Source organism: Anabrus simplex, chromosome 5 (genome assembly GCF_040414725.1).
Source record: "Anabrus simplex isolate iqAnaSimp1 chromosome 5, ASM4041472v1, whole genome shotgun sequence".
Lineage (NCBI taxonomy): Eukaryota > Metazoa > Arthropoda > Insecta > Orthoptera > Tettigoniidae > Anabrus > Anabrus simplex.
The window spans coordinates 338,421,249-338,439,048 of record NC_090269.1 but is presented as its reverse complement, the minus strand read 5'-3'; the positions used below and the strand labels follow the sequence as shown (position 1 = coordinate 338,439,048).

General features: G+C 37.6%; 1 protein-coding gene across 6 annotated transcripts in view; it reads left to right on the top strand.

Annotated features, from left to right (window-relative positions):
* Nucleotides 1–17,800, top strand: part of LOC136874078 (uncharacterized) — a 309,462-nt gene that overhangs the window by 190,367 nt on the left and 101,295 nt on the right. For all 6 annotated transcript variants that reach the window (XM_067147606.2, XM_067147608.2, XM_067147604.2 and 3 more), the window contains one exon: nt 339–560. In XM_067147606.2, the coding sequence (XP_067003707.2) occupies nt 339–560 (222 nt within the window). The remainder of the gene's footprint in view (nt 1–338; nt 561–17,800) is intronic.

The window sequence follows — 17,800 nt, the reverse complement described above, 5'->3', positions numbered from 1 at the left end:
AAAACATAACACTAGAGAATTTGAGTTCTCTGATTATTTTAAGTATGTGACAGGATTAAATGTATAACAATTTATAACGTTTTATTAATTTTGATCCATTCTCTCTTAAGAGAAGCTTGTGGAATTTAACAAAATTTTAATTCTGAGAGAGACGGTAAAATATATTTAGCACTTCTGAAGATGATTAAGAGAACTCCTTTTTCTGTCTTGAAATGAATTAATTTTACCATTATACCAAAAATAAGCATACCACTGATGAGGTAGATGAAGACAGAAGTAAAACATTGAAAAATATATATTTTAGTTTCCCTGTTTTAATTTTTTTCTATTTTATTCAGAACGTCCAGGTAGTCTGGTAGCATCGCAGCGAGGTGGACGACGTAAAATCCAAGTGAGTGCTGATATCCTAAATGGTCCAACAGAGGAGGACAATGTCTCGTCAGGAGACAGCAGGCTGTCCGACACAGACATGGTATCACCAGATGACGATCCAGATTTAGATGCTCTGCTGAGTCCTGATTTAGATACACCAGATGAGCTAGAAGATTCTATTCTGGAACGTGAGTTTCAAAATATTAAAAAATATGTCAGTTGATGGATACTCTCTAATTTAATTTTGTTAATTTGAAGTCAGTATGTATATTGATTGGACTACACTAAAGGCAACTTTTCTGCCATTTTTGAACGGTGGCCTGAATTATCGCTTTGTTTTAACTGATGTTGACTTCTTTATTTTGTAAGAAATTTGCGATTAAACTTAGGTGTAGTATATTCATATCATGAACAAAATATCTTTGGCATTAAGACCTATGTCTACTCTTAATTAGTGAGTGCCCTATGCACTGTATTTATGTAAATAACACCACCATTTCTCAAAAAAAAAAACAAAAAAAAAAAAAACCTGTTAGCCAAAAGGAAAAAATGGCTGTAAATAACCTCCAAAGAATGTCTCAACACAGAAATCTGTTTGAAATAATAACATTAAGTTATTTATTAGACCACCTAATCAATACAAAATCGTCTTGGATGATTTACATAAATTTGTTAATTAATAGTGGTACATGTTTCGCCTTCCCTGAAGGCATCATCAGCCATAGTCTTAACCTTAAATTAAAAATAAGCGTCTAAATAACATGTAGTAATGAAATGAATTTTAAAATCTTGAAGAGATTTGAAGTAAAATAACATTAAAAATAACAATGATGGTTTGAAAATATAATGTGATGAGATATAATAGTGGAAGTATTAACAAAATTAACATTAGAAGGCTGCTAAAATAAGTGCAATGGATAAAACAACAGATTGTTATACAACAAGTAGTAAGATTGCATAAAAGTAAAGTTGATAGTCTGGCGGTTATAATTAGACGATGGCGAAAAATCGTATATAATCAAAGTAAAGAAGAGAGAATAAAAGTCAAAGTTAGTCGAGAGATCCAAAGTTAATCATGAAGATAAAAGACGAAAGTCAGATGCATATGGTGAAGTTGTAGAACACGTTGAGGATATGAAGTTGAAGAACAGTTTCAAATAGGATCACTATGGACCATCTCAAAATTTGGAGTGATGTTCAAATGTTGTAAATTGTGAGTTTGTAGATATTCTAGTTGAAAAAGCATATAAAAGTGGAATCTGTAAAAGGAAGCAAGAAACGTAGAGTTAATTGTGTGAAAAGATATTTGAAAATATTGAAGTAGAATCGTGTGCACTTACCAATTTGACGGTGACAAAGATAGCTTGTAACGTTATGAGTTAGAAGTATTTGCAACAGTAGACTTTTTGCTACGTGTGTTATAACTGAAGGTTTGTGCTGGAGGGGGATCTGTTTGCGTTGACGTAACTATTGGAGGAGGGCTGCTATTGGTGGGAGGGAAGGAAGAGAGTGTATTACTGCGCGTGTTGTAACGGTGTAAGGCTATTGGAGGGAGCGATGTTACGGTGGGTGTGGCTATGGGTTTATTGGTTGTATTTGAATTAGAGATACTAGCGGCGGGGGGAAGGGAGGGGGGTATATTAGCTGTAGGGGAGGTGGGAACGCTAATTGATGTGAGGTTGAAGATTTTTAAGAAATGTTGGTGAGGGAAGTTGTTAAGAATATGTTGGTGAGGGAAGTTGATTCTCGTAATAAAATAAGAATCTGTTCATACAAGGGGCTTTTTTTATCAATAGTGTCATTTAGGTTCTTATCTTTATTAAAATGTTGATTCTTTACATCCCAACTCACATAAAAAAGCCACTTATCACAGTTTAATATATAGAGCATTAAAGATCCCTATGTCCTCTATTAATTTAAAGAAAGAATTACTATTCATTAAGGAAATAGCTAAAATCAATGGATTTAACACGAGTATGATTGATAAAATCATCAATAAAACCAAACTGAAACTAGCTACCAATTTAACTCCATTGAAACCCGTCAAACCAAAGTACACTAAATTCACGTTCACTAACCATAGCATTTATCCGATAACCAATTCATTAATGAAGCACGAAATAAAAATAGCCTACACAACAAAAAACACTAATCGTAATTTATTCTTCAGTCACAACGCCAAGCATTACAATGCCCAAAGACACAACAAATTCTCCGCAATGGCCAACCACATGAGGGACACAGGGCATAAATTCACCACAATAGAACAAGACCTCCATATCCTAAAAAGAGTCGATAAAAGCAAACTCATGACAGAATATGAAAACTTATTTATTTTCCTCGACCAACATTTTAATAAAGATAAGAACCTAAATGACACTATTGATAAAAAAAAAGCCCCTTGTATGAACAGATTCTTATTTTATTACGAGAATCAACTTCCCTCACCAACATATTCTTAAAAATCTTCAACCTCACATCAATTAGCGTTCCCACCTCCCCTACAGCTAATATACCCCCCTCCCTTCCCCCCGCCGCTAGTATCTCTAATTCAAATACAACCAATAAACCCATAGCCACACCCACCGTAACATCGCTCCCTCCAATAGCCTTACACCGTTACAACACGCGCAGTAATACACTCTCTTCCTTCCCTCCCACCAATAGCAGCCCTCCTCCAATAGTTACGTCAACGCAAACAGATCCCCCTCCAGCACAAACCTTCAGTTATAACACACGTAGCAAAAAGTCTACTGTTGCAAATACTTCTAACTCATAACGTTACAAGCTATCTTTGTCACCGTCAAATTGGTAAGTGCACACGATTCTACTTCAATATTTTCAAATATCTTTTCACACAATTAACTCTACGTTTCTTGCTTCCTTTTACAGATTCCACTTTTATATGCTTTTTCAACTAGAATATCTACAAACTCACAATTTACAACATTTGAACATCACTCCAAATTTTGAGATGGTCCATAGTGATCCTATTTGAAACTGTTCTTCAACTTCATATCCTCAACGTGTTCTACAACTTCACCATATGCATCTGACTTTCGTCTTTTATCTTCATGATTAACTTTGGATCTCTCGACTAACTTTGACTTTTATTCTCTCTTCTTTACTTTGATTATATACGATTTTTCGCCATCGTCTAATTATAACCGCCAGACTATCAACTTTACTTTTATGCAATCTTACTACTTGTTGTATAACAATCTGTTGTTTTATCCATTGCACTTATTTTAGCAGCCTTCTAATGTTAATTTTGTTAATACTTCCACTATTATATCTCATCACATTATATTTTCAAACCATCATTGTTATTTTTAATGTTATTTTACTTCAAATCTCTTCAAGATTTTAAAATTCATTTCATTACTACATGTTATTTAGACGCTTATTTTTAATTTAAGGTTAAGACTATGGCTGATGATGCCTTCAGGGAAGGCGAAACATGTACCACTATTAATTAACAAATTTATGTAAATCATCCAAGACGATTTTGTATTGATTAGGTGGTCTAATAAATAACTTAATGTTATTATTTCAATCAAATATCATCAATACGGACCAAAAATGATATTTATTACATGTAACAGAAATCTGTTACTTAGTATGTGAACCTTTTTATTTTGTTGAGACATAAGTATGTAATGAAAATCCACAGCCTATTTCTAGTCACACAAGTACGAAGGATGAGTTCTCCACCTAATCAATACTTTATTTTACATAGTGTCAATATTGTTTACATAAAAGGACGGTACCGGTTTCGACCTGTAAATAGGTAATCTTCAGCTGTTGAAGAACCTGCTTAATAGTGACTGTACAGAATACTACTAAAATTAAAATTAAACAAGAATGCCATTAAAATAATGTGAATGCCACTTTTCTAAAAAAAAATACTTAGTTAAGATTTATACATATGGTACAGTTTTAAGGGTTAGAGGGCTTTTTCTCCTGGCCCCATGATTTCTACATATTTGCTGAGGTTGAAATTGGATGCAATTATATGTTTTCATTAACTTCGTTAATAAACATTGTTCATTAACATTTCTGTCTGCTAATAAACAAAATAGCGTGTTTATTAACTTTTTGAGCATGTTGATGAACAAAATTTCTTTAACTTTTGTGAATGAAACTTTTGATTAACTTTTCGTGTTTTCATTAACATTTTGGTTCACACATGCGCAAAGACGCAATAAGAACATGCAAATTCGTAGCGCGGAATACAATACTTTTTCTATTTTTTGAAATCGACGACCCAATTGCAAGCAACTCGTATACACCATACAAATACATGAGTGAAGTGTAGGAGTCACCAGTTGCTAGGAATCTTCAAGTTACACTTAGCCTAACATTAATGGAGATGGCATTCTGATAATTTGTATCATTTCTTGCAATTTCAGGCCCAATTACTGTCAACAAGAACTGAAAGTCTTGTGGGGACATTCTCAGAAAGTTTTGAAAGCCTGCTGCATCATGAATTAAAAGTTCTGACATAGACCCAAGTGTCCTCTCCTAAGTTAATTCTAGATGCTTTTCCAATATTTTTCTTTGCCACGCTTTGCATGTGCGCTTTTCTCTAATTGCACTCATTAAAGTAACGAAAGCTGCAGCTGTAAATATTTTCTTCTTCCTGACCCTATCCACGGTAACCACACAAACAGATATTTTGATGTGGTCACAATGTTAAAGAAGTTTGTTAACACAAGTTTATTTGGTGTGGACACAGTGTTAAAGAGGTTTGCTAACAAAGTTTATTAACATCTTGAGAAATGTTTTCGTTAACATTATTTATTAACTTTGTTTCGCTAACATTGTTTATTAACTTTGGTGTGGACTAACCATAAGAGTTTGTCAAGAATCACTGACATTCTGGTGTCAAGTTTGAATATCTATGTTAAATGCCAACACTATGTCCAATGCTTTTATGAGATGTTTCAAAGTGCGTTGTTGGGCAGCAAATATGTGGGGACGTCTTATTCATTAGAATAAGAGGTTCAGTAACCTGTTTACAGATACATAGCTTATTCTCAGTCTTATCTCAATGCTGAAAAACAAGTTAGTGAATGCCACTCTACTAAGAAATACTTAATGTTAAGATATATACATATGGTACAGTTTTGGGGTTAAAGGGCTTTTACCCTGGCTCCATGATTTCTACATATTTCAAAAATTATATTTGTTGAGGTTGAAATTCGATACAATTCTTAGAATTTATGAAGAATCACGAACATTCTGGTGTCAGGCTTGGATATGTAATGTTAAATGCCAATACTATGTCCAGTGGTGTTATGATTCAAAGTGCATTGTTGGGCCGCAAATATGTGGGGACGTCGTGTTCATTAGAATAAGACGTTTAGTAACCTATTTACAGATACATAGCTCAATATCAATAAAAGTGAGTTGTGGGTGCTCCTCTCTTCATACTTGCATTCCCTCAGGTAAATTTAAAAAATCTAAGAAAGAAAAAAAGGAAGGTAGGTATCAGAATAACTGATAGTGTGCCTGTTAAATAGGTTTGTGTGTGTGTGTGTGTGTGTGTGTGTGTGTGTGTGCGTGTGAGAGAGAGAGAGAGAGAGAGCACGCGCACGAGAGCTAGATATGTCCTTGAGCATAGTTGAAAGCGTGTCGCACATTGTTGTGTTTACATCTTGCGGCCCAACAATGCACTTTGAATCATCTCATAAAACCGTTGGACATAGTGTTGGCATTTAACATAGATATTTGGACTTGACACCAGAATGTCAGTGATTCTTGATGAACTCTTAGAATTGTTTCCAATTTCAACCTCAGCAAATATAATTTCTGAAATATGTAGAAATCATGGAACCAGGGGAAAAAGCCCTCTAACCCCTAAAACTGTACCATATTTATATATCTAAATCTTAAGTATTTTTTATAATAGTGGCATTCATGTTTATTTTAATGGCAATCTTGTTTAATTTTAATTTTAGTAGTATTCTGTACAGTCACTATTAAGCAGGTTCTTCAACAGCTGAAGATGACCTATGTACAGGTTGAAACCGGTACTGTCCTTTTATGTAAATAATATTGACACTATGTAAAATAAAGTATTGATTAGGTGGAGAACTCATCCTTCATACTTGTGTGCTTGAACTATCAATACGGACTATGAAGCTAATAGATCATAGTATTTCTAGTCATTTACTGGGTCAGGAATGGAATGACTGAAGCCCCCATCCAGCAGCCAAGGATAGGAATTGTGCCGGTTGCCGAAGCCTGTTGCACTCCTCTGGGGCATTGAATAATGACTGACAGATGAAATGATATTGGAATGTGTTGCTGCTGGAATAAAAGAACTGAAGTATCCGGAGAAAAACCTGTTTCGCCTCCACTTTGTCCAGGGGAAGTGACCAGGATTTGAACTATGGAACCCAGTGGTGAGAGGCCGGTGCGCTGCTGCCTCAGCTACGGTGGCTCTACAGTCTTAAGTGCAATTAATTGTTATTTCAAAGTAAGAACAGCTTTTCCGTTAGAGGTATTAAATTCAAATTTATTTTAAATTGGGAACTGAAAGGTTTTGTATGTAATGAGAACAGGGGAGGGGGTGTACTGGTGATGTTAAGGCATTAATCACCACGTGACACTGTAGTCGTGTCTTAGACTGTGGGGTTTTGTAAGCAACAAGATATGCATGCCACGTCTTTTACCCGGTGAGACTACGCAAGTGCGTAATTCCTTGCATAATTTGCTATGAATTTCAAAAGATAACAGGCCAGGAAACACAAAACAGTTTTTGGCCTGCATATACATCATTCTAGACAAACAACAATGGGGTATGATTCAAGACATTATATTATCTTTCCCCTTTGTTTACTATATGACTATACATTGATGATATCGATCTACATTTGAATATTGTTTTGTGTAAAGTAATGGGTTTATATTCAGTGAAAACTAAGTTATTGTATTTATTAGCATAATGAATGCACCCTATAATCTCCCCTAAAATTTTAGAAAAAATGTTAAATGGTCTCATTTCATTTTCAGAATTTTGTGATGGTACAGTAAAACCTCATTAATTCGAAGTCGTTGGGACTAAAAAATCGGACTTCGAATTACGGGATTTTGAATTAACTGCCAATTCGTAATTCAGAAGTGCCAACCCTTGCCACATTACAGAATATTCTAAGGCCCGTTACTGCATGCAGTTAACCTTGATTCACAGTTTAAACCTTTCAAATGCCATGGAAAAAATTATCCAACAAATAATGCACTTGGATAAATAACCTCACGCAACGAAAGAAAAAATCACATGATTCAAAGACGAGGATAAATTATGCTGGTTCCCCTGTGCAAATGCATTATTTTTTGGATTACTATACAGTTTGCATTTTAGATGCCTTGTACTTGCTCGTAAAGTGCCCGGCGCCCTTAAAACATTGTGGCTTATTGAACTTTACTATGACGAGGGGAGGAATTCTCTTGCTTCCGTGTGCATTGCAACATAGTACAATGACCCCCCACCACTGTATGATTTCCCGGCTGGCACGTTCTCCTTTAAAACCATAAGACCATTTCAGTTCGGCATTAAAAGAAAGCAATGCAGTGTCATTGGCAATGATAACATTGTGTGGTGCCTACGAATTGATTATATGAACCACGCTTTTTCATCAACTGTCAGCATCGCCAGTGTTCGTGGATTCTGATTCTCCGCACACTGCCTGCTGCGTAATATTAAGGCGTTCCTTAAAAATGTTGAATACAAAAGAATTCTGATTACATTCGAACTTAGCAATTATGAAGTACACTGTAGACACACCAAAGTGTGTAAAAGTGCAGAAAGCTACCCCTGCACGTTCTAGAAAATGCATTCTATCATGGCACGGATAAATTTTGAATTTAAATTGCTCTGTAACATACTGTTGTTTTAAAATGAAAAGGCAGTTTCAAATTAAAAGTCTGAATTTTGGTATTGGGACGGATATTGTACTTCAAATTATGAATTATCCCTATTTCGAATTAAACAATTTAAATAACATGCAAAACCATATCTCATGTTTCCGGGAACAAGAGCTTCTTCAAATTAGACAGGATTTTGAATTAACCAATTTTCAATTATCAAGGTTCTACTGTAATTCTTTGTACAATATGCTTTATGTCGTTCTGGCACGGGTAGGTCTTATGGCAACGGTGGGAAAGGAAAGGGCTATGAATGGGGAAAAAAGCGGCCGTGGTCTTATTAAGGTGTGAAAATGGGGAAACCACGGAAAACCATCTTCAGGGCTGCCGATGATGGGGTTCGAACCCACTATCTCCTGTATGCAAGCTCACAGCTGCGCAACCATAACCGCATGCCAACTTGCTCGGTAGTTGCCATTAATGCTTTCACGGCCCGTACTTATGGATACGATACTATATAGGCTTTTGGGCTTATGCCGTGTAAGAAAATAAGGTGAAATCCTTAACATTTCGCAGAAAACTGTGCTCTGCATCCTTGGAGGAAATCTTGACTGACCACAAGAAAGGCTTCTTAAACAATGACACTTTGAATTTGGACGTTATAATAGAAGTGGGAATGGTACGTTCATTCGCCACCAGATCCACGACGTGGCACAATGCTAGCGTTCGAAGCAGAGCTGACGGAACCATCACAAGCAGACTAAGTGGTTCACATAACGTGTTTGCGTAACATATGACATAGACAGGTGTATGATATAGATACAAGCATGGAATGAAATATCTGGCAACGAGGAACTTATGAATTTGGAAAACACCGAGACGAAATAACAATAGTGAAGGTACAGGGAAGGGAACTACCCACGTAAATTCTTAATGGCTGGCAACCAGGTATGATTTAATTGATAGCTGGTGTCCCTGTTGAAATTGTTAGGATTTCTACGTATTTCCGCAGCTTCCCGTGTGATCTTGGACCTGTAGTGTCTAGTGTGGGTAAGAGCTCGAGCATCTTGGAACGTGACATCATGACCCAACGATAGAGCATGTTCAGCTATTGCCGATTTGCCTGGTTGGTTGAGACGAATATTACATTCATGTTCTTTGTGGGTACCAGTGGACTGGCATATTTGGGCGATGTATACCGTACCGCACATACAGGGAATTTCGTATACCCCTGGATGTAAAAGGGGGGACAATTTGTCCTTGGTTTTACTCAGACTGTGAGCAATTTTTGTGGTGGTGCCAAACACGGTTTTCATATTGTGTTTGCGGAGGACCTTGGCGATTCGATCTGTGGTGTTGTGAATGTAAGGCAAGTAGGCAGTTCCCTTCACTTCTTCCTTCTGTGAGCTTTGCTCGGTCAATTCTCTGGGATGTAGGGCTCTATGAATCTGTAAATCGCTGTAACCATTACCCTTGAACGCGACTTTGAGCGTCTCCATCTCCACCTGGATATGTGATGGCTTACAAATTCGTCTCGCCCTCTTGGTGAGTGTCGTGAAAATGCCTTGTTTTTGTGCTGGATGATGGTGAGAATCTGCGTGAAGATACGGATTTGTGTGGGTAGGCGGTATGTCCTAAGGAGCCATCCGGTTACTTTCTTTCTAGAACATTCAAGAAAGGAACGCATCCGTCCGACTCCATCTATTTCTAAACCACCTAAATCAGCAACATCCGTCAATAAAATTCACTATTTATAATTTATAATACCAATATAAATGGTCCGTTATTGGACATTATAAATTTTCCAGCTAACTCATTCCTGGCTGCCAGCGTTTTGCCCCCGTGTGCTAAATTGGGCTCATCAGTTGGTACATAGCACACCCACCAAGACCAATGTACTATAATATACTGGTAGCAATCAGGGGAAGGTCATCATCAAGCATGAAGAAATACTGATCTTCTCTATGATAATAGGAAACCATGTCGTTCTGTTTGTCCACGAACCTACTATGCTGGCGTAGCAGGGGGAGAGGTGATACTCTCATGTGGCGCGCCCCAGGTGGCCGGCTTGCCGGTGGACTTGAGGGAAATAAAATACCTATAAATAATAAACAGAAAAGTTTTCTTCCTATTCAATACAAAGTTATATTTGCAATGTGTGTATTTACATTACATGGGACTAGTTTCAACCCTACTCAGGGTCATCATCAGCCATATTTAAATAGTACACAATATTTGACGTAATTCTATAACATGTTTCTAAGCAGTAAGAACATTATGAATATATAATTAACACTATGATGTGTGGTTGAATTAGGCAAAGTGCTATGGTGCTCAAAATGTTGCAAATGATAGTGAAATATTACGAGTGTCATAGGTGAGCAAAAATATATAATACAAAGTACACTAAACACGTTAAAAAGTCTGGGTACAAAAGTACAAATGAGATGCTCTATGTTGTAGATCAACTTGAGTAAAATTTTAAACACATGGTGTTTCAGATAGAATTCAGTGGGTCCTGGTAATATATTATGGCTGTGGACAGAGTGCTATGGTACTAAGACTGAACATATAATGTGACACACATAATAAAATTATACAAGTATGTACAAATGTTTGAGCTGTTTGAGTATGTACACATAGAGAGAATAAATGTTTTGCAGTTCCTACATGCTGTGAAATATGGTACCTTTTCCCACAGTTCACTGACGTTTCACACATCACTATCGAATTATTTAACAAATTTATTTGGTTCGGTTTTTAATGTAGTTGGTTCTTCAGTTATGATAAAGTAACTACACTCTGAGTATCAAGAATAAACTACTGAACACTGTTGCAGCACTTGTAAAAATACTTGCTTTCAGTGAATTAAGAAAGTGAACTGAAAGTGCTGAGAGAAAAGGTTGATATTTTTACTGCAGTCCTTGATTAGAGTGCATGAGAAAACATTTTTACCTCTTTTAACAACATTCTTAAGAATAAAGTTTATTTGAAATTCCTTCCATTCTTTCTAACAATAAGTAATGAAAGCCACACATGCTGATTGTATCTCTTGTTCTAAGAGGAATTACAGGGTGATCTCATTTTCTCAATGAGGGTCAAATAATTAAAAAAAATTAGATAGGACATTTTAGCAGTTTTCAATCCAGTGCACTGGTAATCTCATAAAAGGTACAAATAGGCTTTTATAGACATCAGGCAAAATTATGTCCTATACAGTACAACCCTAAGACCCCAAAATTAACTTATATGAAATGGTTTATATTTTATTTGTAAAAATATACAGGATGCATTTTGCCTAACATCCTGTCCTTACTGATAAATTAGCCTTACTGAAAACTTCCTTTATAATATGTCGAAACTAGGAAAGAAATATGGAAGGTCCTGCTTCTATGTAGCATTTTCTTGCAATTCAGGATATGGTGGGTTTGAACCCCGTTATCAGCAGCCCTGAAGTAGTTTTCCGTGGTTTCCATTTTCACATCAAAGGCTTGACTTCATTATAGGCTACAGTCACTTCTTTCCCATTTCTAGCCCTGTCCTATCCCATTGTCACCAAATGATCCGTGTCGGTGTGACGTAAAATAAATTGCAACATCATTTTCCCATAGGTACTCTTCCTGTGCCATTTTGTATAATCGCACACAACTTTTGCTTCAAGCTGAGTGATCTTCATGTCCGTGACTAGGGTGTGTTGCCTCCGTTGTCTTGGCCATTTGTAAGGACTCTTGACCTTAACAGTGAAATTGTAGTCATTGTAAACAATGGTACCATTCGCTGCTCTCAGGACATAATTTCGCTAGGTCTTGATTATTGACCTTGGCGAATGAATGTGCTTGGGTTAGTTTCTAGTTGTTCAATGTTTTTAACATTTATGTGCAGGGTGATTTGGCTTAGGTGATCGCTCCCTGCATTTGCGTTTTGGTGGTGTCTACAAGTAGTATATTGTTAGCAGCAGGGTATATCTTACAGTATGGTGTCAGTATCAAGTATGAAGAACAGTAGTAACAACTCTAGTCCCTGAGGAACTGTACTCTCACAGTGAAGTTTCCAGAGAGGCCAGCAGCACACCTCACTCTGTTAGTAGAGTTCTCCTAAAGCATTGCCCTCCTGGTGCCCATGATCGGTAAAGCATCAAGTCTGTATGGTCAAACACTGCAGTTAGCCATTTCAAGTCCCATTGGTAGGAAAAGATCTTGAAGCACTGGTGGTATCTACACTTCATAAATAACAATAATGAAATGAAAATAGAAATATCTGGAATTAAAATCAAATTTAACACCATGTTCGAGATACGAAAACTTTAACTTACAGGCCTACCAAACGACAACTACGGAAGGATGTGGAAATGTTGAAGGAACCCTAATGAGACCCTGGGAAGATATGGCATTGTGGGGAGAGGGAGACAAGCATCAATTACCCTTGAAACGATATATTAACAAAGGAAGAGGATACAAAATCAAACGAACAAATAAAATAAAAATGAAATCTAGGAGATAAAATGAAGGACACTGAAGTTGAACAACACATAGAGTTTAAGAAAACAATGACATAATTGAGCTCCTTGAATGGTAGGAGATTAAAACTTTACATAGAAATTGACACGTGATTGGTAACATCGTTAATAAATTTACATTTAGTCACAAATACTGAAAAATTGGTGAATGTGGAAGTCTAGGGAACTCCGTCACGCAAAATTAAGTTACATTAGCACGGAAAGTTAATTAAACAAAGGCCAAAACAGGAGAAAGAATTTAAATTCAACTATCAGAAAATAGTGCATACCGTGAGAGGCCGGCAACCCCAGAAGCTGGAGTCCCGAGACGGGACGGACACAGAGCACGTCCAGCCGCTAAGGTGATCAATTCAAAGACGCGGACAGTTTCCTCACTCTCACAGGGAGCCCTAAACCGGAAATCGAGCGATCACAAGTAGACCAATTAAAGCACGAAATTTCCCCAGATCTCCGTATTCACCAATTGAAAAGGTCGTTATTCCGACCAATTAAAATACACTTACTTACATGGGTAAGTTCGAGAGAGTTCAATTGTGAAACCCAGCAATTTCGTAATTAGAAATCTACACGTGCCAGTAGAAGCTGCCTCAAAAGTTGCTTTCAATTTTAAAACTCAATTACACAACATAAAATTCCTTAAAACCAACATTCATCAAAATCAACTTTCACATTCTTCATAGATCAAAATATCTTCATAATTAATAGTTCATGTTTTCCTAACATGTAATTTCTTCAGGTTAAAAAAACACATTTTTTTTTTTTTCTTTAGAGTCCACTTTCTTCATAGGCCTAAATGTTAATAATATTAATAATTTTGTCCAATCATAATTAACATTCTTCTTCTCCAGTCCAAATTGATAATTTTAAATATCACTCAGTCAATTTTACAAGTCAAAACAAAATAAACAGATTCTATAATATCAAAATAAAGACAATGACTTTTGTCCTTCGGTAACATTCTAACATTCTTTTTCTTGAGGCTTTCCGAAATTGCATAAAATGGTACATAACATATTTCAAAATACAGCTTTCTTGTCACCATGACAGATCTCACAATGTTGGTCTGTAGGGTAGGAGAGATGGTGGTGATATACAATTTCTAATCATTACATTACACGTCAAAAGCTTGGATTCAGTTCCTAATCTCTCTGCAGTAAGGGTATATGATGCTGTTGATTGTGATTCATCGTCAGGTGGAGATGTTAAGCCTTGAGGTGACCCTTTCCTATTATTCAACAAGAATAGGCTATGTGCTGACAGTGGCTTTCACACTCTTCCTACTTCATCTTCATAATCTTGCACCAGATGTGCGAGTTGCCCATGGGAGTCGAATAGAAAGACCTGCTACCAGGCAAGCCAGGGATGCCCTCGGACACTCCCAGCACTAAATGCCATATGCTATATAAACAAAATCAAAAAGCATCTGAACCCAGTTACTGAGGAACTCTCGCACGCCGTGGTCACTCTACGCATATTAGCTGATGGTTTTTCGTGATCAATGAATTAATTTCTGAATCTTTCTCCAGAAGCCATGTGTGCTGCAAGGATTGGATCAGAAGTACTAGCTGCCATCACAAAGCAACACTGGCTGATAGCTATTTTGATGATCTCTTGCAGGCAATGATCTTAAGTCTGCTCAGAGATGATAATGGTGGGGGTGGTGATGATGATGATGATGATGATGATGATGATGCTGATGATGATGATATTGGCATTATGTCCCACTAACTACGTTTTCGGAGATGCCGAGCTGCTGGAATTTAGTCCCGCAGGAGTTCTTTTATGTGCCAGTAAATCTACCGACATGAGGCTGACATATCTGAGGACCTCTAAATACCACCGGACTGAGTTTGGATCGAACCTGCCAAGTTGGGGTCAGAAGGCCACTGCCTCAAGCGTCTGTGACACTCAGCCCAGCGGTCTGCTCAGAGATCTCCATTCTGTGACACAGATGGGCTGTGAAACAGTTTTCCATGTCATCTTTATTCTTTAAGGTGGACATTGGTTTGGTCGTTGCTCAGTCAGCATGGGCATGACCATCGTCTACCATGGCATTGAAGAAATTAATCAGCCATTCAGCTGTGAGTTCAAGGAGCTCTTTTTTTCTTTCGAAAATCTGTTGTCAGGGCTTGGTCGTTATGAGTTTTTCAGATTTCTAGTAGCAAGAGTTACTTCATCAAAAGTGATGCAGTCCTGTTATAAATGAGCTTATATCCATATGAAACTTCTATCGCTTACATCTCATTTCTTGTATACAAGCAAAATCTTTTTTATTGTGCCTCAACAGATCTTCCATTTCTTGACTACACCCAGGTATCATTCAATTTTGCTCTGTGATGACAGCCAGTACTTCTGATGTAATCCTTGCAGCACACATGCTTCTGAAGAAAGATTGAAAAACTAATAAGCCATTGCACTTGGCTTCCTTTGATCACAATAGAAACAGTTGGATTACTGCAAGAGTGCGGCTTTGCAAAGTCAAGGTCCCCATCATCCCAGGATAGATGACAGTTGCAGAACATTTGCCACCTGGATGTCATGAAGACTGATCTGTCTGGTAGTCCTTGAACAGACGGAGGACAAGAGTGGGCAGATCCAAAGTCAGCCTAGGAAGATGGGGCTATATCGATGCTAGCAACATCAGATGTGACTGTGGCGAAGAACAAAGTATGCAGCAAAAGCACCAGTGTACACTGTGCCCATCTTCCTGTGACTGAAGTTTGATTCTTTTTATGCAACACAGAATGTACTTGATGTTGCTAGGTTCTGGTCGAGATTGGTGTGAAGTGCTCTGATTTTTATCTGTGTTATATTTTATGTTTGTTATGCATAATTGAACTGTGTAAATTATATTTTTTATACAATAATAATAATAATAATTTGGAAGATAGTGGGTTCGACCCCACTCTCGGCAGCACTGAAAATGGTTTCCTATGGTTTCCCATTTTCACACCAGGCAAATGCTGGGGCTGTATCTTAAGGCCACGGTTACTTCCTTCCAACTCCTGGCCCTTTCCTGTCCCATCGTCGCCATAAGGCCTATCTGTGACGGTATATTGTTAAAAAATAAAAAATTTTAAATTGCTTTGGCCTCTGTGACGGTTTTCTTTGCTGCTTGTCTTGCTGCGACATATTTTCTGTTCTCTTCGGTTTTGATATAGTGCTAGTGGCAGTCTTCCTCCCCCATTTTTCTCGACTTACTTTACCCATAGTTAAGCCTGCTTTTCTATTGTGCATCATATACCTTCATAGTCCTCAGAGTTTTGACAACAGAATCATGAAGGCCTGTCCATGTGGTTTTAACAGAGCCTGGAAAGACTGTGGGGAATGTGATGTTTCTGTCGAGGGCTGCTTAGGGTCACGAAGCTTCCAACATGTGCTTGAGGCCAATGATATGGTTACTTTTATTCGGTACGATTTTTCTGATCTTCATATCAGAAACTAGTAACTTCTGTTGCAAGGCAAGACCATCAGATGATATAACCTTCACATTCTTAACAGCTGTGAGATTGCATCGCTGTATGAGAATGAAATCTGTCTGACTCCCATGATCACCAATAGTCAATATGATGGAGTGGCTGGTAAATTTTCTGAAACCTGTATTACTGATGACAAGATCCTCTTAGAAATTTTCGGTGTGTCCTTTCAGGTCACCACAAAGAATAAGTATGTCCTCTGATGAGCATGTTGATATTTGGTCTTTCAGCTCCATCCTAAAATTTTCTCTCCTTCGTCGCAGCCACCTTGTGGACCACAGATTGAGATTATTCAGATGATGGACTGCACTGTTTATGATAGACATTAAAATTATTGGAGCTCTGATGGACCTCGGTGACATGGTCATGAAGGTCAGCATTTACATCAGTTGCTACACTACTGTTATCAGATGTCCCATTATAATTGAATTTATATTTATACTTATATTCATGAGACTACTGCTCCTTACATCTCGTTTCTTGTAAACAAGCAAAATCTACCGCATGTTGCTTCAACAGATCTTCCAATTTTGGCTACAAGGTACATGTTCAATGAAGCAACATAAAGTTGTGCTGTTTGGGCTAGCTTCTTTAGAGTTCTCTGAACTTCTTTCTCTTTGTCATGGAGGTCACATGAGGTTGTTAGGTATTGCTTCCAAGGTGACCTAGTATTTTGAACTATATTAGTAACAAAACCCAATCCATACATATATATATGCAATGAAATGAAATGTCATATGGCTTTTAGTGCCAGGATATCCCAGGACGGGTTCGGCTCGCCAGGTGCTGGTCTTTCTATTTGACACCAGTAGGCGACCTGTGCATCGTGATGAGAATGAAATGATGAAGACAACACATACACCCAGCACCCGTGGCATTGGAATTAACCAATTAAGGTTAAAATCCCAGGCCCGGCTGGGAATCGAACCCGGGACCCTCTGAACCGAAGGCCAGTACGCTTACTGTTGAGCCAACGAGTCGGACTATATATGCAGTATTTGTTAACAACTTGCTTGTCAGTCAAGCCCGATGTCCATTACAAAGTAGGCTGCTGCTGATGTGGAGGATAGAAGCCCTTTATGGCTGTCCACTCTGGATCAGATGCTACATGAAATTGGTAATCTGCCCTGTATAGACAGATGCCTGTTACTCTAATTAATCCCAAGTACTTGGTTGTCTCTTCTATGACCTGTGCTGTACTGAAGTCTCCCTCCTCCACGATAGTTTCTGAGAGGTCTTCACATTTCCTTAGCAGTGGTCTGTCAGGTGGGTCTTTTTATAAAGATTCTCCTCCTCCATTTCTTACTATGTTTCTCCATTTTGTGACATACAGAGTCTTTCCTTTCACATATTAGTAGTATGACATAGACGAGAAATTGAGGTCTTGTAGTTGTGTGCAGTCTACTGGACCTGATCGTGATATTCTGATGTAAAATTCAGCATTTCCAAGCTTCAGAATAAACTAAGGAATATTGAATGCCTAAAAGGGATAACAAATTATAGCTAGTGGTTCTTATTAAGAATGATAGAATGAGTTCTTTGTTTAAAGTACAGGTTAATTTAT